The 23,588-nt window shown below is 41.0% G+C and overlaps 1 protein-coding gene across 4 annotated transcripts in view; it reads left to right on the top strand.

Annotated features, from left to right (window-relative positions):
* The first annotated feature begins 3,100 nt into the window (after window positions 1–3,100).
* Window positions 3,101–23,588, top strand: part of FNIP2 (folliculin interacting protein 2) — a 51,350-nt gene continuing 30,862 nt past the window's right edge. For 2 of the 4 annotated variants that reach the window (XM_069855839.1, XM_069855837.1), the window contains exon 1: window positions 3,101–3,281. In XM_069855839.1, coding sequence (XP_069711940.1) covers window positions 3,187–3,281 — 95 coding nt within the window. In that variant the 5' untranslated portion in view covers window positions 3,101–3,186. Of the gene's footprint in view, window positions 3,282–18,993; window positions 19,564–23,588 lie in introns of those variants that run through there. The other 2 variants (XM_069855838.1, XM_069855836.1) reach the window with 1 other exon arrangement.

Below are 23,588 nucleotides of genomic sequence, written 5' to 3'. Positions count from 1 at the left end.
TATAATTAGTCCAAAAAAAAAAACCACTGCAAATTACCTGTGATGTGGACACTGGGCTCTGTAAGACAACTGGTTTAGTCTATGATTCTGCCCCCACTGGTCAGCAATACTTGCTAATGCAGATGTAGCCATTTAGTGGCAGCCATGGTACTTTCAACTTCAAGTTTATCAAAACTTTTATGTGAGAAATACAGTCCAGTGCTTATTTCTGGAGCTGGATGCCTAGATTTTCATTCACATTGATAACTTTGTCAACTGTGGTGTCGTTCATCTTGTCCAGCCACACCCTGCTATTCCCTTCCCTTCAGTGTGCTGTCATCAGTGTCCTCTCACTTTTCTGTCCTTCAGCTTTGGTTGAGCTTAATGACCAGGGGTATTTGTTGATGATGGTGAAAGTAAAGAATCAAAAGCAGTAAGAGCATCCAAACTGAAAGATATATGTTGGGTATTCTGTCTCATGGGTAAAGTGGTTGGGAGCCTTCAAAACGGTGATCCTTTCTGAGAACAGACCTCCAGACGGGGCCAGCTGAGCATTACAAGATTCAGGCCGGTGTTACAGAGAGCACAGCTGATCAGACTATCAGGCCAGTAGGTAGTCATCTCTTGATATTTATTTTAAAGAGAAATCAGCCTCTCCAGCCACTTAAAGGCTGGCTCAAAAGCACCAGCATGCCCTCCCCCTCAGTCAACTATTGTAATGATCCATTACAACTATTGTAGTGATCACCATTCTCCATGTCTCATCTCTTGCTGGTTAGAAAGGAGCACTCGAAGTCGTATTCTCTTGTGGGTGCGTGGTGGTGTCATCCTGCTGGTGGGCAAAACTGCACAAACAGCCCTCTCCCCCATATTAAACAGACAAATGGAAAATCCAAATGACCTTCTTCTCTAATTATTTTGTCAATGAAGTAGATCAATTAAAGAAAAATTAATGAAAATAGGCACTGTCTCAGCAGAGCTACCTTCCCACAAAAATGTCCTCACTTGCCTTGTCAAAGACTGAAGTCAAAGTTCAGATTCTTCAAGGGAATCACGGTACTTATACATGTTTACGCCAAGGGTCTCTGCGTTACAGAGACCAGGACTAGAAAAAAAATCAGATTAACACTTTCCTGGACTGGTGACTGGAACTTGTGCGTGGAGCAAAATGAGGGGTGAGAGTTTCACAAAAACCCAACAGACTTCTGCCAGGCCATAGGCTTGGCTGTCGTGAGGGAGGAGAGTGTCCTGGAGTGGCTGTGACCATGGTGCTTTGCCATCAGCCAAACTGGGGAATGGCCCCAGCTGATGCAGGGGGCTGGCTTATTTGCACTTGCTTCAGCAGGCAAAAAAGTTGCCATAAATCACAAATATATAATCTATGTGTGTGCAGGTACAGCAGATGCATATGTACTTACATACGTCTATATGTATGCACACATGTAGCTACAGAATCATGGACTCATTAGGTTGAAAAAGACCTTTGACATCATCAGCTCCATACCTGTCCACTACTAAATTATATCCCCAAACACCTCATCTACCCCCCTTTTATACATCTCCAGGGACTGTGACTCCACCACCTCCCTGGGCAGCCTGTGCCAGTGCCTGATGACCCTTTCTGTGAAGAATTTTTTCCTGATGTCCAGTCTGAACCTCCCCTGGCACAGCTTGATGCCACTGAGTGCCAAGGGTGCACTCCATCCCCTCACCCAAGTCGTTAAACTGTCCTGTAAAATCATAGAATCTTAGAATGGTTCAAGTTGGAAGGGACCTTAAAGATCATCTAGTTCCACCCCCCGGTGCCATGGGCAGGGACATCTCACTAGATTAGGCTGCCCAAGGCCCCATCCAACCTGGCCTTGAACACCTCCAGGGATGGGGCAGCCACAGCTTCCCTGGGCAACCTGTGCCAGTGCCTCACCTCATGGTGAAGAAATTCTTCCTTACGTCTAGCCTAAATCTGCCCCTTCCAATTTAAAGCCATTGCCCCTAGTCCTCTCACTACCTGTCCTTGTAAACAGTCCCTCCCCAGCTTTCTTGTAGCCCCTTTCAGGTACTGGAAGGTTGCTATAAGGTCTCCTCAGAGCCTTCTCTTCTCCAGGATGAACAAGCCCAACTCTCTCAGCCTGTCCTCATAGGGAAGGTGCTCCAGCCCTCTGATCATCCTTGTAGCCTCCTCTGGACCCATTCCAACAGCTGCATATCCTTACATTGAAGATTCCAGAACTGGACACGATACTCCAGATGAGGTCTCACAACAGAGGAATAGAGGGGTAGAATCCCCTCCCTTGCCCTGCTGGCCACGCTCCTTTTGATGCTGCGCAGGATATGGTTGGTTTCTGGGCTGTGAGCACACACTGCCGGCTCACGTTGAGCTTCTCATCCACCAGCACCCCCAGGTCCTTCTCTGCAGGGCAGCTCTCCCCCACATCATCCCCCAGCCTGTATTGAAAATCAGAGGTTGCCCTGGCCCAGGTGCAGGGCCTTGCCGAACCTCAGGAGGTTCGCACAGCCCCACTTCTCCAGCCTGTCCAGGTCCCTCTGGATGACATCCCGCCCTTTCGGTGTGGCAACTGCACCACTCAGCTTGGTGTCATCTGCAGACTTGCCGAGGGTGCCCTCGATCTCGCTGTCAGTGTCACTGATGACGAGCTTAACCAGCACCGGCCCCAGTACGGACCCCTGAGGGACACCGCTTGTCACGGATCTCCATCGGACATACGATAAGCGCTATCAATACCCTATCAGTACGCCTATTACCACTATCATCTATACGAATTACGCACCAGGTGGATGCCGGGGGGACGCGCGTGCACGCGCCGCGCCCCCCCCACTCCCCGCGCGGGGGCGCGCTCCCCCTTGAACCACCTTCCCCCCTCCGCACCCCGCCGCCTCCGCCCCTGACCACGTGCCGGGGGCGGGGCCTCGGGGGGGGCGGTGCTTCGCGCAGCCAATGGGGAGAGGCGGAGGGGCGCGGCGCGGCGCGTGCCCGGCCCCCCCCCCCACTCCCTCCCTGCCCGGCGTCGTGCGGGCGCCCCGTGCGGAGCGGCCGCCAGGAGGGGCCGTCGCATCCCCTTCCCTGCGGCGGCGTGTGGGGGGGAGGGAAGGGAAGGAGAAGAGAGGATGCGGCCAGTGCCGCCGCCGCTCGCCGCCCGCTGAGCCGGTGCGAGAGGCGGGGAGGAGTGGAGGAGGGGGCGCGGCAGCATGGCCCCGACCCTGCTCCAGAAGCTCTTCAACAAAAGGGGCGGCGGCGCGGCCGGGCCGCACGGCCGCGCCCCGGGGGACGGACCCGCCTTCAGGTGAGCGGCGGGGGAGGGGATGGGGGGGGGGGGCGAGGGCCGGGGTCCTTCCGCGCCTTCCCCTCGTCTTGGGTCCCTCAGCCATTTTATAACCGAGGGGGACGCGGCGGGGGGAGCCGGGCCTTTTCTCCCATCGGCTGTGTGATCGCCGTGAGAACTCCTGCTCGAGTCTCACCGGGGCAGGAACGTTAAAAAAAAAAAAAAAAGGGGGTTAACAGTTGTGACTTTTTACAAAGCTTGTAATGACAGGATGAGGGGCAATGGATATAAACTGGAGAGGGACAGATTCAGACTAGCCATAAGGAGGAAATTCTTCACTATGAGAGTGCTGAGGCACTGGCACAGGTTGCCCAGGGAAGCCTTGGCTGCTTCATCCCTGGAGGTGTTCGAGTCCAGGTTGGATGGGGCCTTGGGCAGCCTGGGCTGGTGGGACGTGTCCTTGCCCATGGCAGGGGAGTTGGATTTAGATGATCTTTAAGGTCCTTTCCAACCCGAACCATTCTATGGTTCTATGATTCTATGACCTAAATAGAACTGCACAGTCTGGTGACCCACTGAGCATTAGAGACCTTTCACTGCTCAGGTCAGATTTAGTAGTTATTGCTGCTTCAGCGCTTGAATGTAATCTCCATCTGATTTTGAATTATTACTGTTCTCTAAATCATTGGGAACAGCATTTTGCGCATGCTGGTGGTTTGCAGCTTTGTTACTTTGGGCATCTGTTCTGCTCACAAGACCAAACTGGTCCCAGTGAGCAGAGTGACTGTCACATGGGTGTCCGGTAAGCTCTGTATCTTTTTTTGTTTGTCGTGAGTTGACTAGTCTTGTGATCAGATAACATACAGGATTGAATTGGAACCTGGGCTTTCACCACTGAAAGTAAGAATGGTAAGGGAGAGGAGTGGAAAATATCTCCATTCACAAAGTGCTGTAGTACCAAATATGGAAGATCACAATTGTGGAGCCATCGAGACCTCATCTGGAGTATTGTGTCCAGTTCTGGAATCCTCAACAAAAGAAGGATATGGAACTGTTGACACGGGTCTAGAGGAGGACTACAAAGATGATCAGAGGGTTGGAGCACCTTCCATATGAGGACAGGCTGAGTGAGGGGATTGTTCATCCTGGAGAAGAGAAGGCTCCAGGAGATTTTGTGGCGGCCTTTTGGTACCTGAGGGGACCCTGGAGGAAAGCTGGGGAGGGACAGTTTACAAAGGCTTGTAGTGATAGAACGAGGGGGAATGGGTATAAACTGGAGAGGGGCAGATTTAGGCTAGATATGAGGAGGGAATTCTTCACCATAAGAGTGGTGAGATACTGGCACAGGTTGCCCAGGGAAGTTTTGGGTGCCCCATACCTGGAAGTGTTCAAGGCCAGGTTGGATGGAGCCTTGGGCAGCCTGATCTAGTGGGACATGTCCCTGCCCATGGCAGAGGGGTTGGAACTGGATGATCTTTGGGGTCCTTTCCAACCCAAACAATTCTATGATTTTGTGGTTTCAAAGACTGTCTGTGTGGACCATGGCCCTATGTGTGGCCAAAGTTGCAAGTTCCTGGTGAAAAATGAAGTCGCATCTAAATGGCAGTAGGATATTTGGATTCTAATGCAATTCTTTTGAAAATGGTAGGGCGCGATATTGGTGCTGCAGTCATATTGAAGAAGGGTTGGTGAATTTCAGGAGGCTGTAAAGTCTATATGCTGTACTTAATAGTTGCTTCTTGTAGCTCTTACCTCACAAATTAAATATCTTCTTTATTTTGAAAGGAAATAAATATATTTTCTATATTTAAAGTGAGTGGCAATTTCCAGGTAGTGTTATTTTGTGCTTGAAATCTTACAAAGTATTTCTGTATCAGAGACTGTTGCTGTTAGTTCTGCTTTTATGGTTATTTGATTCATCGAGGATCTCCGTGAAGGCAGATTCTTTCCTTGCACAGCAAGTGCACCATCAAAATGAGTAAGATTGCTGCATCTAGAGTATTTTGTGAGGTTAGGGCTTGCATTCGTTTTCATCTCCTTCCTGTTCCTTAGGTCAGATATTTCACTCTGTTTTCTGCTGGAATAACATTTAAATGATGTGGCTCTTTAAACAAAAATCGTTATCATTGTTGTAAGTATTTATCACTCTTTTTACGACCTATTTCTCCCCATTCTTTTTGCAGTCTGATTAGGTTTTTTGCAAACAAGGTTAGTCAAGTTATTTGAAGCGTTTTGCTCATGGAGGGTCTTTTTGCCTGTTAATATTGCACTAAGGTTCTTCCTTAAGATTTCTAACAGTGCTACAATGCTTTTTCGCGCTTTCCAGGGATATTTTGATGACCTGCAGGAGTGTAATTATTTGCTCTTAGAAGCTTTACTAACAACACTTTTGAAAAAGCTTTCTGCTGAGTGGTAATTTGTTTGGAGACATGTGATTGAATCTAAGTAAAAGGGAGGACAATCTTTTGGTAGCCTCTGCATTGACTGTATGCTGCTAATGACTGTTAGAGGTGAAGCGGAGAGATCACTTTCTGTTCTAATGGCAGACCTACATTTTCAAGCATTTTATGTATTTTTATTGCCCCTTTGTGTTTTCGTTAGTAAGATCTCTCTGCTTTCAGTATGTCTTGCTGTGTTTAGCCCTCTTAAGCGGTCCGGTGAGACCAATAACAATCTGTATCCCTAGACGTTGAATTGTTAAGAGTGTCTGGAAAGCCTGAGTGTCTTCACGCACCCTCCTCACCTATAATTTGACAACTTTGTTTCTAGTTCATCATTAGGAAGCTTTGTGTTTTTCCAGTCTTCCTAGGAACACCAAGAGAAGTTCTGTTGCAGAAGGCCCTCAGCCAGGCTTAAGGTTTGCCTGTAGTGAGTACTGTATGTGTGTCTGTTGTCCCGCTTCCTTTTGATGGGAGCTAAAACTTGACCAAAAATCTCTGCTGCTTCCTCTTTTTGACTGTGAATGGAACAGTAAGCTACAGGGTCCATGCTGTTTACCAGGATGAGCTGGCACAGCCTCAAAGAGAAAGAGAACTGGTGCCTGTAGCTGAATGTGGAGCCACAGGAAATGGTTTCTTGGGTGCCTGAACATTAACATCTTAATTTGGATCAGGAACACTCTTTTAAAGAAAACCTCTCAATTATCTTCACTTACTGCACTTTGGCTCCTGTAGCCAAGTGGCTTTGATGCATAAACTGGATTCCTCTTGGACTGCATTAAATTAGAAAGTGTGCTCAGGTCACTAATGGGCATTCAGTCCCTGCAACAAGCCTACAGCTGGTCTGAAGTTAAACCCCAGAACATGTTTAATGTGGGTGTTAGGACCTTAGCACCATTTAATTCAGTCTGTGGATCTGGTCCTACATGTTCATGTAAACACAACCCTTACTTATTGGGGGAGGAGAAAGTAAACATGAGGTGTAAGATGTTAATGCAGAACAATTAGTGTAGTAGGGCTTTTCCTCCCTTCAAAATAATGGAAATGTGAAGTGGTAGAATGGTAGTAGTTAAAATCATAGGATATCTTAATTCTTTTTAAAAAAAGAGTAATTAGAAACCAGCTGGAGAAATATGAGTATTAGTGACATAATATTGTATTTGTTCTAAGCAGTTTTGTACACAGATCTTTAGCTTCTGGTTTCTATTACTACTGCTTTTTGCTTCCCTGAACTAAAAATATCTATATGTGTGTATATATATACACACACACACATACACACACCCTTTCAAGATATGCATTTGGGTGACTGTAGTTCAATGTATTTCTTTTTAGCCTTCAACACTGAGGAAATCCTAATTACTTTGTGTGTGAGAAATGTGTATTTATGTGGCTAAATTCCCCTAATATTTCTTATTTCCTTATCAAATGTTACTTTCCTTACAAGATCGATTTAGAGTATTTTCTACAGACTTTTTGAGTGCTACCCATGTCTTGTGCTCAGCAGAATGGTAGCTGTTACTGCAAAGGCAAAGCATCCTACTCTCCATGAATTTTAAATTTTAGTGATTAAGCAGAGTATTTAGTAAGTGTTTTCAGCACTAGAGTGTTTCAAGTGCTAAGCATATATTTGAGTAATATATTGGGGGGTGGCTTTAAGGAAATGGATATGGCTTGTGGATAACTTCACTGTACTTAAATTTATCACGTTTCCTCGGTAATTGTATTTACCTGATTCTAGAATGGGATTTCACATCAGTGCTTTTCCTGTACTTTTCAACATGAAAGAATGATGTTATCCTTATACTGAATACTAAGGTTGTACACTAATTTCAGTCTTTGAGAGCGTGTTGTGTTTGATTTTTTTTTTCCTGATGAACTGCCTATATCCAGGGAGGTAAGAACAAAAAGAAAAGCCTTGGAATTTTTGGAAGACTGTTTTTGCTGTTGAATGTGTAGTTTCTGCACTGCAACTTCTGATGAAATTTCTTTGCTATTAGTATGTTTAGTAAAGGAATATTGTAAAACAGAATAATTTTATGTGGGTTCTCTGTATAAAAAAAGAGGTTGTGTTATTTCATTTGTCTGAAACTTGCGAACAGGCTGTTTCTTCAGCTTTTAAGTATCAGCTGCTCTTTCTGATGTCTATAATGAAGCGGATGTCATGTTGTAACTGCAGGATATCTATCTGGTAACAGTTTGTTAGCTTTGGTATATGAGATCATTTGTTTGGCAGCTGATACTAGTAATTCCTTTGGTCATAGCGCTGAAAAGCTTGATGAGATCCTACTCACTAAGCATTATTTCACAGCATTTATTACCAGCCTGGCAATGTTCCACCTTCTGAAAAAGGAAAGAAAGCAGTACTGAGCTTTGAGTCTGCTTGCATGTCAGTTTGTTATACCTTTGTTAAAATGAAATATTCCCCAGTAAATTCTAGGAAGTCTTATTCAGTTTGTCTTGAGCTTCTTGCAGCTTTGGAGACATCCACACAGCAATAACGCTACTGAGCACCCAAGTGCATCTTCATACATGGAAATATCATTCACCATCTGGCTGCATCTTCAAAAAGCATTTGAAAATCACTATTTCATATGCTTTTGGAAGGGCAGTGCAGCCCTGGGCCAGATCTGAGCATGTGGGCAGGCATGGAGGGCCTGCACGTGCAGGGAGATGCACGCACATGCTGGTGTGCCTGCACATACCTCTTCACTGACAGCTGAAAGTGAGCTTTAAGGTGCAGTATTATACCTCTGCTCTTGCATTAGTCTTTCCTTGGTAATGAGAGGTAAAGAGTGAGTTCTGCAGAAAGAGATTTATTACAGTCTCACTCAAGAAAACAGGTTAGAGAAGAAGTTATTTGAAGTATGGTCTTCTGACGTGGAAACCACGTTTCCAGCCTAGGGCTGTTCTGTAGGAAACCAAACAAACCCCAAGTCCTGCTTTTGAGCTTTACAGGAACCAAGGCCATTCTTCTTTGTATTTCCCCTCCCCTATGCCTTCCATCACTGAACAACCTGTTTTCTCTAGTTTTGCTCTCATTCTCTCTTAAAGTTGCAAGAAGACAAGCCCTTCTTTCCACACCACCCCCCATCAGATGGCTAAAAAACTACATAGAAATGCATAAGCTGCTGGTGATCTGTGAGGGATGAATGTACCTTGGTTATTTAATTTAATTCCATGAAAAGACGTGTACTTGCCTGAATAATCAAATTTGGTTTACCAGTGGTTTATCTTATTTCTGATTTACAAGTAACTAATCCATGTGGTATAACCAGGTAGTAGTGTATTTCCTACACACCTGACTCTTAAATTGATGCACAGTTGGATAGCAGGTGTCCAATTCCTTGGTTTTTAGGGTACTTTTGCTGTTTACATGTCCAAACCTGGGTAGGTGAGTACTCTGCTGCATACTACGCTCAGTAGAAAGTGTTTTGGGGAATGGCAGCAATAGAAAAAAGCCTTAGAGATGCCTTATGTTGTTGGTAGCAGAGCTTCAAGGAGAGTGCACTACAATCTAAAGCAATGGTGCTAATGCTGTAGGGGAATACTTGTCTATTAATGTAAATGGGTTGATGTGAGTGAGAAAATATTGCTGCTTGGGGCTGAAAAATGTGGACATATGTTCATAAGAGCTGAATTCATAAAGCAGTTTTTTAAAAGCTGATGCAGAGCTGTATTGCCATTAGAGGCTGACTTCGTGTAAATTTATGTAAACTTACGTAAACTTTGTAACTTTTCTAATGTAAACTTAGTTGAAGTAGCAGAATCACTTTATTGAAACTTGAGAGGAAAGGAAGATGAAAGAGGTTTCACAAAAATGTTATCATTATTCATCAAGTTATCGTACTTTGACACTGTGGGTTGTTCTGGTGCATGTCTTTAGCTGTAGCTTTGGTCTGAACAGTAACAGAAGGCTGGAAGCCCAGAGAGAGCAGGTGTGACAAAATAGTTGGGGCTAGTAAATGGAATAATTGCTTTTAAGGAAACCTTTTTTTTCCTGGCATTTCAATAACACTGAAGCTGCTGAAGACTTTTTTTGCAAAGAAAAGTCTTTGGATTATTACTGACTACGTGTACTACAAACTTTGGTGAAGTACCTATTCCTTCTGACACTAGCAATCGTGTGATTTCATCTCTAATCTACTGTGCACCTTAGTGACATCCAAGGATGGCTTCTGAAGACAAGACTCAGTTTTAAAGCCATGTCTTGTGGTTTATATTTGTTAACAGTTGTTTCTAAGTACACCCTTGATTAGTAGCACATCTTGCATGCCACTTTGACAAAGTGTTGTAAGAAGAATGTTCTTATGATATCTTAAATATCAGTATTTTCAGTGGATACACTTGTTAGGTAGAAGATGAAGAGTAGCAGCGCTGTAGGGTGGTAAACAGGCTTGCTAGAGAGAATAAGCAAGAAAAGGAGGACTTTGAATTTGGTACTACTTGTGTGAAGACAGCAAATATGTCTGCACCTTTGCATTCACTTCCTGCGATAGTGTCAGAATGCTAATCTGATAACAGACAGATATGTGGCTGTTCTCCTTTGCCTGTCATGAATCATCTCTGTGTGTGTGCTCTGCCTCTGCTTCTTAATGTTCAGGCACAGGTTCTTCTCCATTATGCTTTCTCCTTGCCTTAACAGTGCTTGCTGCCTTGCTTGCCTCGCTAATTGGCCTGTTTTGTATGCATTTATGGCTCAAATACTGTAGTGATGTCATGTTTTTAAATAAAAGATTGTGATCGCAAGACCAGCTCCTTCACAGGCTGCAAGGCAAAGCATTCTTCTAAGGCACTAAAAGGACTGGCTTAGGAGTTTCAGTGCCTGCATTTTCCCCACGACAATTAGGGAAGGTACAGTTGCTTTTACATGACCACAGCTGCAATATCTGTTCTGTCACTCAGCATGCTTCCTGGATATTAGTGAGATTCTTGGAGTTGTACTGATAAATGAGCATGAGGTTTTTACATCACACTTGACTGTCTCGTGATTTTCCTTCCGTAGACTGTGCCGAAGTGAAACCTGAGCTGCATGTGATGTAATTACTGAATCAGTATGGTGCTTTCTCTGCAGTGTGTTCTCACCTCAGTGCAATTACACTTCAGCTTTTCTCCTCCACGAGGCTCAGTGGAGTTTCACAGGTGGTAATGAAATCAGCTGTATTAAGTAAACAATCTGACAATATTTATTTACCTTTCTAATAGAGCTGCTAATAGGCTCAATTTGATATTAGCACTTTCAAATTAGAAATCTGGAGGCTTTAGTGCTTTGTAAGAAGCTTCTTGGGTAAGAAGCTCTTAGCTTTTATTGTCTTTAATTTTACTGACTTTTATGAAAGAAAACAGTGGCTTGAATGAACTTGGTGCTCTGGATTTCTGTACAGAGTCTTTATACTGAATTCTGAATTTGGGTGTTATCCAACACCTGAAACTGGTCAACTTTTGGGATTGAGCATGGGAATGCACAGCTTCAGGGGTACAGAAAATCTAAGCAGAGTACATTAGGTGGGTTTTTTTGAGGAAGCCCCAAAGAGATTGATCTACAAACTATTGAATATGTAGTTCTAAACAGATTATTCTTAAACTGATATTCTTTCACTGAATGTTTATAACTTTATGGAATTTAATATAATGTTAAAGCCCTTTGTGGTCTGGAAAAGGCAGAGAAACTTTTTAAAATATACAGCTCAGAGGAATTAGCTTATGTTCAGACAAATTTTTGTGTTTTTCTGTGCGGGCATATGAGCTCGTCAGCTATTGCTGATTAGTTGATTGCTTCTGTCACCCTTCCTTGCCTTCCCTTTCATGTTTCCATAAAATGACCTTCTAAAAATCTTCATATCTGTCACTTTGCTCTCTTAACTTGCGATCTAAAAGGAGTTGTGCTTTAACGAGTTGTGTTTTAAGACAAATCCTGCCATTGGAAAGGTCATGGGCCTTTTTGTTTCTGAAGTCCTGACTTCTTTAACATGATCGGGTCAAACTAGCTGGGTAGAAACCTCTTAAACTGCTGGAATTGAAAGTTGGTGACCTCTAGTGCAGGCACAAGGAAAGAGGCGAGTTAGGTGTAGAAACCACTTTGCCTAGCTGTACAGCAGTGGGGTTAATCCATATGTGTAAGGCTCTGGTCTTGGCAAATGGCTGCAGTGATACAACATGATATTACATTCTCTCATGCTGTGCAGAGTCGTGCACAATAGTGAGGGTTGGAGCCCTCCTTAGTCATGGCTGTGTAAAAGTCAGTGATATAACAATCTCTTGCAGTAGTTTGTGTTGAGCTGTCAGATTTTATGCAGAAATGGTTATGGAGAGTTTATATATTCTAGTCTTCAGCTATGCTGAGAAGGTTGGAATAAAGAGCTGGGAATGGGTAGCCACTTCAGCTCACTTGGCAGACAACTGTGGTGAGATGCATCAGATTTCTTGATCTTGCCTGTTAGCCTGGAGGAAGGTTGGTCTCACATGCCAGCCAATTGAAACAGCTTCAGGAGTGCCAACCTCTGCTTTAGCAACTGTTAAAAGGAATTTCTAAATTTCAAGTTAGAGTTGGAAAACTGAACCTTCTCTGATTATAAAAAATATTTATGACATCTGACCATGGATATAAAGGATGCTTACGAAACACTAAAATGATTTCACATGTTCTAGAGTAGGTGAGTAATAACCGTTTACTTTGGTATTTGGAAACTCAAGGATGTCAGTCAGTCAGCCACTGTGGACTAGATCAGAGTACAGTTTAGTTCAGAAACAATTTGGATACTAAGATTTTTGTGTTCAGAAGTTTCTACGTGCAGTCTTACAGACAGAAATATATTTGGGAATGCTTTTGATAGAAATAAGAAAATAACGTGCATTTGAAAACTGGCTTTTGCTATTTAGCACTTTAGGGTGGCGCTTGGTAACTAAAAATGCCTCTGCATGGCTGGACTGCATAATGGGTCCAGGGGTAGGTGTGCAGTTAAGAGGAAAATGAGAACAGAACACTATTTTGTAGTGGGCGTGGGTTTTTTTGAAACAGTTGGTCAACTGAATAGACCTGTGTGTACAGTGATACTAGATCTGACCGATTTCTTTGGTCTGGAGGAAAAAAAAAACCACTGGGTGTAACATTTAAGATGACTTGAACCTCTGAATTAAGCAGCAGTGGATTTGCATTACCAAAGCACTGAAAGCTGGGTAGAATGTAGACTTCATTAGAATTGTATCCTTGGGCCCTCCTTAGACTAGAAAAGAAAGTGAGAGTTTTGTTTCTTTTTTTTTTTTTTTAAATGAAGTTGTCCTGAATCTGTAATTGTTACAAAGGCTCCTAATGAGTCTGCTTTGGTAGTCTTAATCTCTGAAGAAAATCAGGTCTGTCTTAAAGGACTTTCTTACACAAAATTTTACTGGGGATCATTGATGGAGCTTGAGCAATTCTTAGGTTATCTTGAGAGAGGTTTCTAATTTGTCTAAGTAAGTAATTACTGCATAAGCTTGATAAGCTTGCTGATGGACATTTTTGAAATTATCATTTGTTTCTATGACTGAATCTTCAATGTGTGAAGCATTTTCCTGTTGCATGACAAGGTTGCAGGTGGCGTTTTCTTTGATTTTTATTTTTATGTTTGGCATGATTTTCATGATTGACAGACTGCTTCTTGGCAACTGTATCTTAACATGTTACTGTGTTTGTTTGGCTATAATTATGTATAAACCTGATTGTATAAGCTTATAAGTCTAACAGAATTCCAGTATTTTTGAGAAAATATTTAGGATCTAATGTGAGTAGTTAGAGCAGTTGGCCTGCTTTAAGGAGGAGGCTTTTTCATAACTTAATAACTAGACATCGAGACCTGCGCAATTGGTGGTAAACCGAATGTAACTCTCTTACATAGTGTTTTGCAGCAAGGTTAGGTTTGCCCATGCCTGTCAGCTGTATGACTACAGTTTGTATGTTTGGTGTTGCATGTAGGGTTTTTTGCTGCAAAGGTATTATGATATGAATGATTTAATTACCCTGATCTTCTGTAGGGGGTCATAAGATGTGGCTTCTCCTTCCCTTTCCAGTGAAACCTGAAAATAAATGCACATAAGCCTTCAAGATTCAGTGCTGGCACTGGAAAGCTACCCTCAATGCTGCCTATGAGGGAGGGTTGAGGAAAGTGTTTTGGATAGAATAGACAAATTATCATAACAACTACAAGAGGAACAAAACATATTTTTGGCTATAACTAGTGAAAAATACCGGAGCTGATGTTATATCCGTTGGTGCTATCACTTCATTCAATCTAAATTGGGATTTCCTGGCATTCATCTAGACAAAGGCGATGGACTGTTCATGCTTATAGTGGGTTTCGGGTGCTCAAACATGGCTTCTTGTGGATGTTTCCTCTTTCCTTGCTGTTTTGGATAAATTGGTAAATTTTCATAAATATCCAACAAGCTTAGTTTTTCTTCATTCCCTTCCTGATTATTGCAGACCAACTTTTCAGTTACAATCTCTGTTTTAAAAGACATCTTGGTCTCGCAACAGTTTAGCATAATAACTTGCAGAGGGCTTTCCAATATTACATTAGCTGGTCAAAGAGACCTGGGCTGTTTTCAACTCTCAGCACTGCCAGATTGCCGCATCTGATATCTTTGATTTCATATGTTATGTGTTTGGAAGGATGTATGTAGAACCAGGTAGCTGGTTTTGTTGGGGTTTGGTTGGGTTTTTTTTTTTTCTTTTTTTTTTTCATCTGACCCCATCTGAATCCTTTTCCCTTGGAAGAAGGGCAGTGAAGTGCTGGGTAGTGCTTACCTCTAGCCCTGCTCAAGAGCATTCTCTTATACGGTGGGAGTGCGTGTTCAGAACAAGGATGAGGAGCAGATTTGCAATGCGTTCTGCAACCAGGGAGAAAGTACACCAGACTTATTTGATTGTAAAGTTAGAGAGAGAATGCTATGTCTTCTGAAATTTACAAAGCCCTTTTGAGAAGGGAGCTTTTGCATAGCAGAAGTGGAAGAAATTTGTGAAGAAATTGTTTCTGTTAATGTGTGGATGTTTTCAGTTACTTTGAGTGAAGGTGTTTGTTTTAGCAAAAGGAGTATTTTTCAGCTATCTAGAAATAAACAGAGGGGGATGCTTAGTATCAAACATTGTTCATATCTCTGTATCAGCTGGCATTAATATGTATTTACTTATGTCTAATAAATATTGTTTCTTAGTCATGATTTTTCATATGCTGAAACTACTCGTTTGAACAGAGGCTTGAAAGCAGCATACAGATCTTTTTTTTTTTAACTAAACTAAAAAAAAAAACCCAACAACTTTATAGAAGAAGGAGAAGGAACAGGAAAGGGCAGGCAACCAAACCCATGCCTCAGGACACCACTCTTAAGGTGTGGTGTTGATGTCTATGCTGGCCTGCTCGCATTTATGTAGGAGATATTAAGGTCCAAGATCTGACAGTACTTGCCTCCATACAATGTTGAAATGCAACAAGAACAGATACAGTGTTATAAACACCAAACTCTGTCTTATGCTATTGCTCCAGATTCTCCTTCGGATGTGCAAAGTGTAGTACTTCCTTCTGTTCAGGAGAAGGTGGGGAACGGTAGAGGCAGTAAAGCTGGTAGGATAAGAGATTTCTATTCATCTTGTTTTCTGGCAGAGGCAGTTCTCAGACGTGCCTTGGCAGTGTCTGTATTTAGTAGCTGTGTTCCTGGATGCTGGCCCAGTCACATGGCGCTGCTGGAACAAGTGACATGGGAGTGATGCATTAGCTGAGCCCCAGCACTGTGTGCCAGAGGAGGTGGGGTGGCCCAGCTGGCCGGGTGGCCTGCGCCCCAAAGGTCAACAGAGATGCTGGACCAAGCACTGCTTGCTCCTGTCTGGCTGCTGCCGTTTGGCTCTACCTGTTTGGCTTAAGTGAAAGCTGGGAATTGATTACTGGAGGTGCCATTAAAATGATAAATGTGGAAAGAAAAAAATAGAAGGAAAAAAGCAAGGAAAAAAAAAAGCAAAACTGCAGTGTTCCCACCCTTCCCCCCCAAAAAATACCTAACCCCACCAAACAACAAAAACGAACCTGCAAGAGCTCTAAGTGGCTAAGGAAACCTTCAGTTCTTTGAATTGATAAAGATTACTAATGATAAAGATTGAAACAACTTCTGCAAAATATTTGACTTAATTTAGGTAAACTGAGCTCTTAGAAGCTGTGGGGGTTTGGGAAGAAAGTGGGCCAGAAGGGGGAAAGTTGATTAGGACTAAGTAAGGCTTTCTGTACTGAGGAAAAGACAAGGTGGTGGATCTGGAGTGCTGTTTTTACTGCACTCTTTACCTTTCTTTGTTGAAAGTCCTAGTTTAACAAAAATAAACACACTTTTAATGGTAAAACACAGTTAATACATTCACTTTTCTATGCAGTTACAAGTCTTGAGATCTCTCTGCTAATGAGGCATTCAGTTTCTGGAGCTAGCAACTGAGAGCATTGTCTCTGTGCTATTTACGGTACTACTTCAAGCATATTGTTCTTCTTTGGTTTGTTTTGGTTTTTTTGTTTGTTTGTTTGGTTGGTTAGTTGTTTGGATTTTTTTACATTATCACTGAGACACTGTTTATAAGCCAATGAACAGTGAATCCAAATTTACAGAAGTTGGCTGAGTTGTGAAACACTGGTTTAATAGCCTGTTCTTGCTGTTTGTGGAAAGCTGATGTGTACAATTTATGGTGACTTGAACTTAGATAGATCTACTAGCCTTCATCACATGTGCATGGTTTTTGTGGTAATTTTTTGTGCGTATGTGTGATGGTATTGCTTTCTAGTGACAAAGATGATGAAAAATACTTCCAACCTTGAAAAATTCCAGTTTATTCTCCTTTCCCAAGTAGGAAGTCTGGAATTCTAGCTTACCAGTAAACAAATATATCCAGCGTTGTTTTGATTTTCATATAATATTATCTTTAAACAAAATAACCTTTCTGTACAGTGATCTGTTATGGTGACTAAATGATATTTTTGTCCACCAGAACCCTTTCTATAGAAAGACCTTAGCTGAGATAGAACTGCTGCAAATAACATGTTCCTTCACTTGTTGCATGACTAATCTTCAATGTATCCTGCCTAACTTGTGTGAAACTAGTAACTATGTATCATGCTTGAACAAGGTAGTTCATCTGAGGTTAATAGTGCTTTACCATATTAGGTCTACTTTAAATCATTGTGGAAAAAGAATGTGGCGTGGCATCAGCACAACTCTTCCAAATCCAAGGTTTTAAAAAGAAGAGGAGCAACATAGGGTTGGGAGGGAGGAAGGGAGCCTACATCTTCTGCATAAGCTATTCAACAGACTAAAAGAAGGAAATTCATCATTAAGCAATCCAAAATAGATTCCACTTCACCTTTAAACACATGTTTTGGCACTCATCCTGAATGTCTGAGTCGTAGGCATTTTTGCTAAGTGTATGTTTGTATGTTTTGCAAAAACAAATGCTCACTGAAACAGCAGGTATGACTCCAGTTTTCTGTTTTCCTACACTCCCATAGCCTGCTTCTAAAAGCTGTTTGGAAAATAAAACCTTACAGGGGGTTCTGCAGATACTCTGTTAGACTTGGAAACAGTGCTTAAGTTTTAGTGGACAGCTATAACTTATACAGAAAATTATTCTTATATGTATATCTCCTCTTTCTTCCACCCCAAATTTTCTTGCTGGAGTATTATCTTGAGTTGAAAGCATTTTGGTAATTGTCTTGCAGTGGAGGTGAACAGAAAATGACCTTCAAACAGAGCAGGTGACATGCTGTCACATAGGCTAGAAAAAGTGAGTAAACTCTGCTTCCCAGAGGATTACATCTAGAGAGCAGGTCATTTTCTTCCATGTTCTCTATTACCTACTTCTTGTACTCAGTGTTTTCCATGTGTGGGGTTTTTTTTTGTTCAAAAACTATTCTGTGGATTTTTTTTTTTTTTGTGGTAATTGCCCAGGGTGTTTTGGGATTTATAGTATTCTGCAGATGACTTCATCTACTGATAAGTAAGTGGTGTGAAGCATGTCTATTTAGTGAGCTTACAGGAGTTCCTAGTTGTAGTCTCATGGGAATCCAATATTGTTGTCATTTAACTGAATGTTTCAGAAATTTGTTTGGGGTTTTTTTTCGGTTTTTTTTTTGGTGGACAAGAGAGGACTGAAGGGAAGGCCATCAATAGCTGGTCTTTGTCACAGTGTAGGAGCTTGGCCATCTCTTGGTTGTTTCATTTTCACTTCAAGTTGACAAAACACTGATGTTTAGTGTAGTCCTTCTCAATGAGGTGAGGGCTGGGAGATCTAGAAGTCCTCTCCTAGAACATTTGAATAATCTGAGAACAGACCAAAGCTTTTCACTTGTTTTCATCACTTGGGAGGAGTGATTATGATCTAGTACTTGTCACTACTCTGGGAATCAAAATTCAGCTGCTTTTATTGCTGTCAGTTTCCCTCTGTAACTGAGCAAGTTGTCCAGCTTAACCTTGCTCTTGTTTTGTGCTTGACTTTAGTGGGTAGCATCTATCACTAGGTTTTGAAATTTTACTGTCTTTTCTAACTCTACTGCTGTATTTCTAGGTGAGCATTACGTTAAGTTATTTTTCCTTTATAATCTGGAAGTAACGCTATGGCTGTCATCTTATAAAATGTTTAATATTTTGAGAGGGTAGGAGGGAGCTCTTTAAGGAATAAATTATGAGCAAATGTGTATGGATAATTTTTTTTTAAGCGGGGATAGAGAGGAGGACTTTGTTCTGCAGAGGAATTGCCTTAGCCTGAATAAAATGTTGTATTCCTTATTTTTTTTAAAAAAAAACCTTACATTTTCTTGGTCAGAAGTATTTTATTAGATATTTTTGTCAACAGTGCTGCTGTTTTAATAGGCATGTGACTATAAGTTCTCATCAACCAACTTGATGTCTGTGGCAAACTTTTTTTTGATTGTTGTTTTCCTTTCCAATCTTTTCAAAATAGATTCTTGGCCAAAATTAAATTCTATTTGTCCATTAAAGTGCAAAATATCTAGTGTATTTCTTGGTATTTTTTTTAGCTGATAACCATATGGCAGTGACGACAGATTCTTACTTGCTCCTAAGCTGTATGAGGTTGCTAGGAGTTGTCAGATGACACTTGCTCACATGAGAGCCATTAGCAGGGTGTTGTAGCCTGTGTTAGCACAACCTTGCAACTCAGGGCGAGTCACTACAAAAGCAACTATGCTTTTTTTTTTTTTAAGAGGCCATATGGTTCAGTCTTGTGACTACATAATTGCCAGCTACCTAATCACATACCAGGAAACAAACATAGTTAAAGTCAATATTAGCTGTTGTATCTGCTACAGCTTTGTACCAGGCTTGGTAGGAAAAACCCTAGCAGCAGCAAGAGCAAGTCTAGGATGGCTTCGAAACTTGAAAGTCATCCCTGCTCCTCTGTCTGGAATAATTGCAGCAGTGCATTAACTACAGCTATCGTTCTGCATTAATGGCTTATAGAATATATGAAGATCTCTTTACCTTTTTTTCCCCTAACAGGAATTTCAGCAGACTATGTTCCTGTATAGGGAAGAAAGCTTATGGTAAATTTCCTTCATTAATGTTTGATCTATAGTAAAGAAATCTGCTTGAGGCTGTGTCTTTTCAGCAGGTATTTAGTTTCTTTGAGGGAGCCTTGCAGAGGATTTGTAGCAGAAGAAAATGTGTGGAGGTACACCAAAAGCTACAAATGGCACACGGGGACTAATAGAAAGAGCAAGAAACAGCAATGATGTGCCACTTGGAAATAATCTCTCTTGCACCAAATTGGATGAAAGGATTAGAAAATCTGTGAAAGATAAAAGTGTCAGCTATGTGAGCAAAGTGACTAGACTGCTGCAAAACAGGTATGCATGTAACTTTTGTAATTTTTGACAAAGAATTGACATTTGTAGTTGCTATTAGGTTTATAGTCATGTGTCCTGAAGGCTATATTGTAAATAATTGAAACAATTCTAATAGAAGCTTATTAGTACTGATGATGGTGCCTGATACTCCAGAAAGTCTTCCGTGTTGTTTGCAACTGAATCTACATTTTTGACTCTGTGTACAGATATACGTTTGTGTAGACTGAGGCATGAGGATAATTGCCTTTCTTTTCAGTTAAGGTTAAATAATCTTACCTTCATGTTATAGTTTTGTAATTAGTTTCCTTTTTTTTTTTTTTTTTGCCTCCTGTGTTAGTGGGTCAAGTAGTAACAGTGTGCAGAGCAAACAGGAGAGAATGGTATGAAGGAGGGGAAGGATGAGAGGGAAACGCTCTACTTTTACTTGTAAATGACCTCTAGATTAAGCATTACATCAAAGTGATCTGGCGTATGAATGCATTTCTTTTATTTCTTTGTGGTGTTTCTTTCAGATGTGTGCCAGCATGTCTTCAATGTCTGAGTCTCAATTGCTATGTACCTGTGATAAAAGCACAGTTCAGGGCAGATGTTTCAAAATTCTGTATTCAGGATTGCTGATCTAAGAAACAAGAGAATATAGATAGATATATAGACATATAGATCATTTCAGCCTTTTTATTTCTCTAGTCTATAGGTTTTGCACTGAAGTAGTGTGTGGTTAGTCACTTTCAAAAGTATTTTAGGGTCAGCTGAAGTAATTTTTTAATATAAATTAATAGGTCATCCTTCAGTTATTGCATACATGCTGATTATTTTAAAGGTGAACAAAAAGCTTTCTTTGGTACAGATCAAGGTTTGGAGATCTGTATTCAGTGAAAATACTGAATCAGGGCAGAATGAGACAAACCTTGTGACATTTTGCCAGAAACAAATGAGTCTGCTTTCCCTCAAGCATGAGAGATCTTGCCTCTGTGTCTCATATCTGTAATGGAAGAAATGTTGAACAAGCCAAAGGAAAGTAGCTTATATGTCAATTTAAGAGAAAATAAAGCAAACTTTCCAGGATATCTGTAAGCCATTCCAAACTTGTGGCTTGTTTTCAACAACAAAAAGTATCTGTTGTGTTTTAGTATCTTTAGTAGACCTGGTTTTCATGTTGTACGAACATAGCTTGATTTTCTTTTTTTTTTTTTTTTTTTTTTTTGACTTGAAGGTTATGTTTAGTTCAGCATCTTCCACATGCAGGAAAGATTCCTTTCAAGGTGAAGCTAGATAAGCTGAGCTGTTCAAACAGACTGCTAATGCTGAAGGGAGTTATCACATTACCTCTTCCTTTGCTTTCTAGCATCATGCTCTTGTCCTTTTTCTCCTTGTGCTGGCCTTGGCCTTTCCATTTCTTCTGGAACTGGATCCACTTAGGGAGTTAGTTCAGCTCACTAAGCAGGCAGAAAACTGACTCAGGAAGAACTGAGAAAACTTAGTTGATGTTCTAACTAGTCTTAATACTTTTTGGAATGTATAGAGAAGGTTTTCTTTCTGCCCATTCCTGAAGGCATATAGCTCCATGGATGAAGTGAATTAATGTAACTCATGCTGCCACCAAGAGGTGGAGGTTCCATGGCTGCCTTCTTCCTTCCTTTTTCAGCTATGTTTCTGATCAACTTTCTTATGCTGGAACATACTGCTGCTGCTCCAGAGAATTTGGTTAGTTTACAGAAGGGTCTAGCAATTACCAGAGCAGACATGAGAAATGGGAAGGGTCACGTAGTTACAAAAAGGTGAGAATGGTTATGTGGGGCTCTTATTTTTTTGTCAAATAAGAAAACATTGTTTGGTCAAAATAGTCACATATACCCTGAGATATGAACATCTGCGTAAGCTCATATGAATTTAATTCAGCTAATTTTTAAGAATATGCAGGACTGGGTGTAATGCATTGTTTTTAAGCCGAAGTGACACATTTCATTTAGCTGTCAGTCTCTTCACTTCTTTGCCTTTCTAAGTTGTAAAGTTATCAAAAACCTGCATTGTTGTTTTGAAGTACATTGATGCTCAGGTGGCTGAACCCCTCCCCGCCCATGATTTTATTCATTTTAGTGAAAGCTTTTGTTTTACAAGTCACTTGGCAGTATCTGTCCCCTCAGCATGGGTATTTTATCATTCTATTTTTTAAGTAGTTCTTAAATAGGAGTTGAATATGTAATATTTTTCTTGTATAAGGAGAATGAGGAAAGTTTTATACGAACAGGACTTAGGCAAATGTTGTTTCAGTTAGTGTTTAGCAAAGCTAATTTTTGAAACCTTTTTTAAGCTGAGTGAAAGAAGCAACAGTTGTTACTCAAAAGTAGTGGTTGTAGCACACTTACTCTTGCTAAACATTCATAAGAAGTATGAAGCTTACCCTGGGGGTTTTGTAGCTTTATCAGAAGTAACACTTTCAGCAGTAGGTATATATGCAGATCTACTTGTGTTATGTAACTGTCGCATAGGTTCCTTCAGTACTTGGGTGTGGTTGGATAAGCTGTTTCAGACAAACAGAGAAAAAGGAAACAATAGTAGATTTTACTAACTGAATATAAGGGAAACAACTTATTCTTGAGACATGAAGTAGAAAAGTGGGAGTGGCAATGAAGAGCTAGAAGGGCACTGTTGATATGAATAAACATCAGTATTTGTTGTTAATTGGACATGGAGTAGAGTGTTAGAATCTCACAATGTGGTGCAGCTGGAAAATTGTTTTTGTAAGTGCATTGAGGGTTTGCTTTTCAGTCCTGAAGTGGAAGCATTAATAATTTTGTTACAGAATTGTCATTGAAAAATAGAAAATTCAATCTAATAATGTGCAAACTCTGGTGCAAGCTTTTCACATAACACTTCAAGAATTTTTTTTTTCCTGTTGTCTACCTATCTCCTACAAATGCATTGTGAGGATTTTTTTGACGCCTTGAAGTTAACATTAGTTCATATTGTGGGCTTGGAGGAGAAGAGGAAGTGTCTGTCTCCCTCACTATTTATTTTTGGAGGATAGAAACGTATCCCTTGTTCAAACTTGGTGGTTGAAACTGATTAGTGAATTAACAAATAATTGGGCAAGGTGAACCTGTATGTATACAGATTGGCTGTGAGCATAGAAGCCCTTAGGAAAAAAAAAACAGACTAAAATATTTATTATGTATTTCAGATATTTTGGTCTTACTTTTTATAAACAACTGATAAAGAGTGAAAAGGGTTTTCTTCTTAGTCAAACCCTCTGTTTAAAGGAATGTTAAGCTATACAATGCAGAAATGTGGTGGTTTCTTTTTTTCATGAAATGATATTTTGTGCAAGAAAATCTTACCTAATTTTGAAAAACTGTGAAGAAGAAACAAAAAAGTGCATGTCTTTAAACATTACTAAATAAGCAAGAAGCTGATACAGAGAATAAGTAATGGTTTGGGGGTTTTTTATGCATGTGAAAACTGAGCTGACCAATGAGTTTGTGTACTGTCTGTGTTCTTCAACACTGTGTATAGGAGATGACTGAATGCTCCTACTGCCCCTGTTTTTGGGGGCTGTGTGTTAAGTAAGCTGGCTTAAATAATAAAGGGTGGAAGTACTGTAAGCTGTCTGCTCATCAGCTTTTGTGATGGGGAAAAACATCCCAGTCACCTGACTAATTTTGGGCCTGGTGCTAGATTCTGTATGGAAGTAACGACTATGGGTTTATATGCCTTTGTAACTTGTCTATAGATATGCTTGATCCTATCCAATTAGGCTTTAGTAGGATGGATCTCTTTTGTAGTGGGTAGGACTGTTGCAGGAACTGCATCTTCAGTCTGGGTAATTCAAAGCCAGCCTGAAAGCAAAGATTTCATTAAAACAGAAGTTTGATGTTTGCTTAGTACTGCAAGAAGTATTATCTGAAGTTACTTCCCTAGATTTAGTCTGTTACACATGTAAAGCTCTATATGATTTTATGTAACTTCTTAGCTTTGCTCTCCAGTACTAGAATCTGTTTGAAGCTCTGCAAGACTGCAGCATTCTA

Source organism: Phaenicophaeus curvirostris, chromosome 4, assembly GCF_032191515.1.
Source record: "Phaenicophaeus curvirostris isolate KB17595 chromosome 4, BPBGC_Pcur_1.0, whole genome shotgun sequence".
Taxonomy (NCBI): domain Eukaryota; kingdom Metazoa; phylum Chordata; class Aves; order Cuculiformes; family Cuculidae; genus Phaenicophaeus; species Phaenicophaeus curvirostris.
Note: the sequence above shows the minus strand (reverse complement) of the source record. Positions and strands in the feature narration are given on the sequence as shown.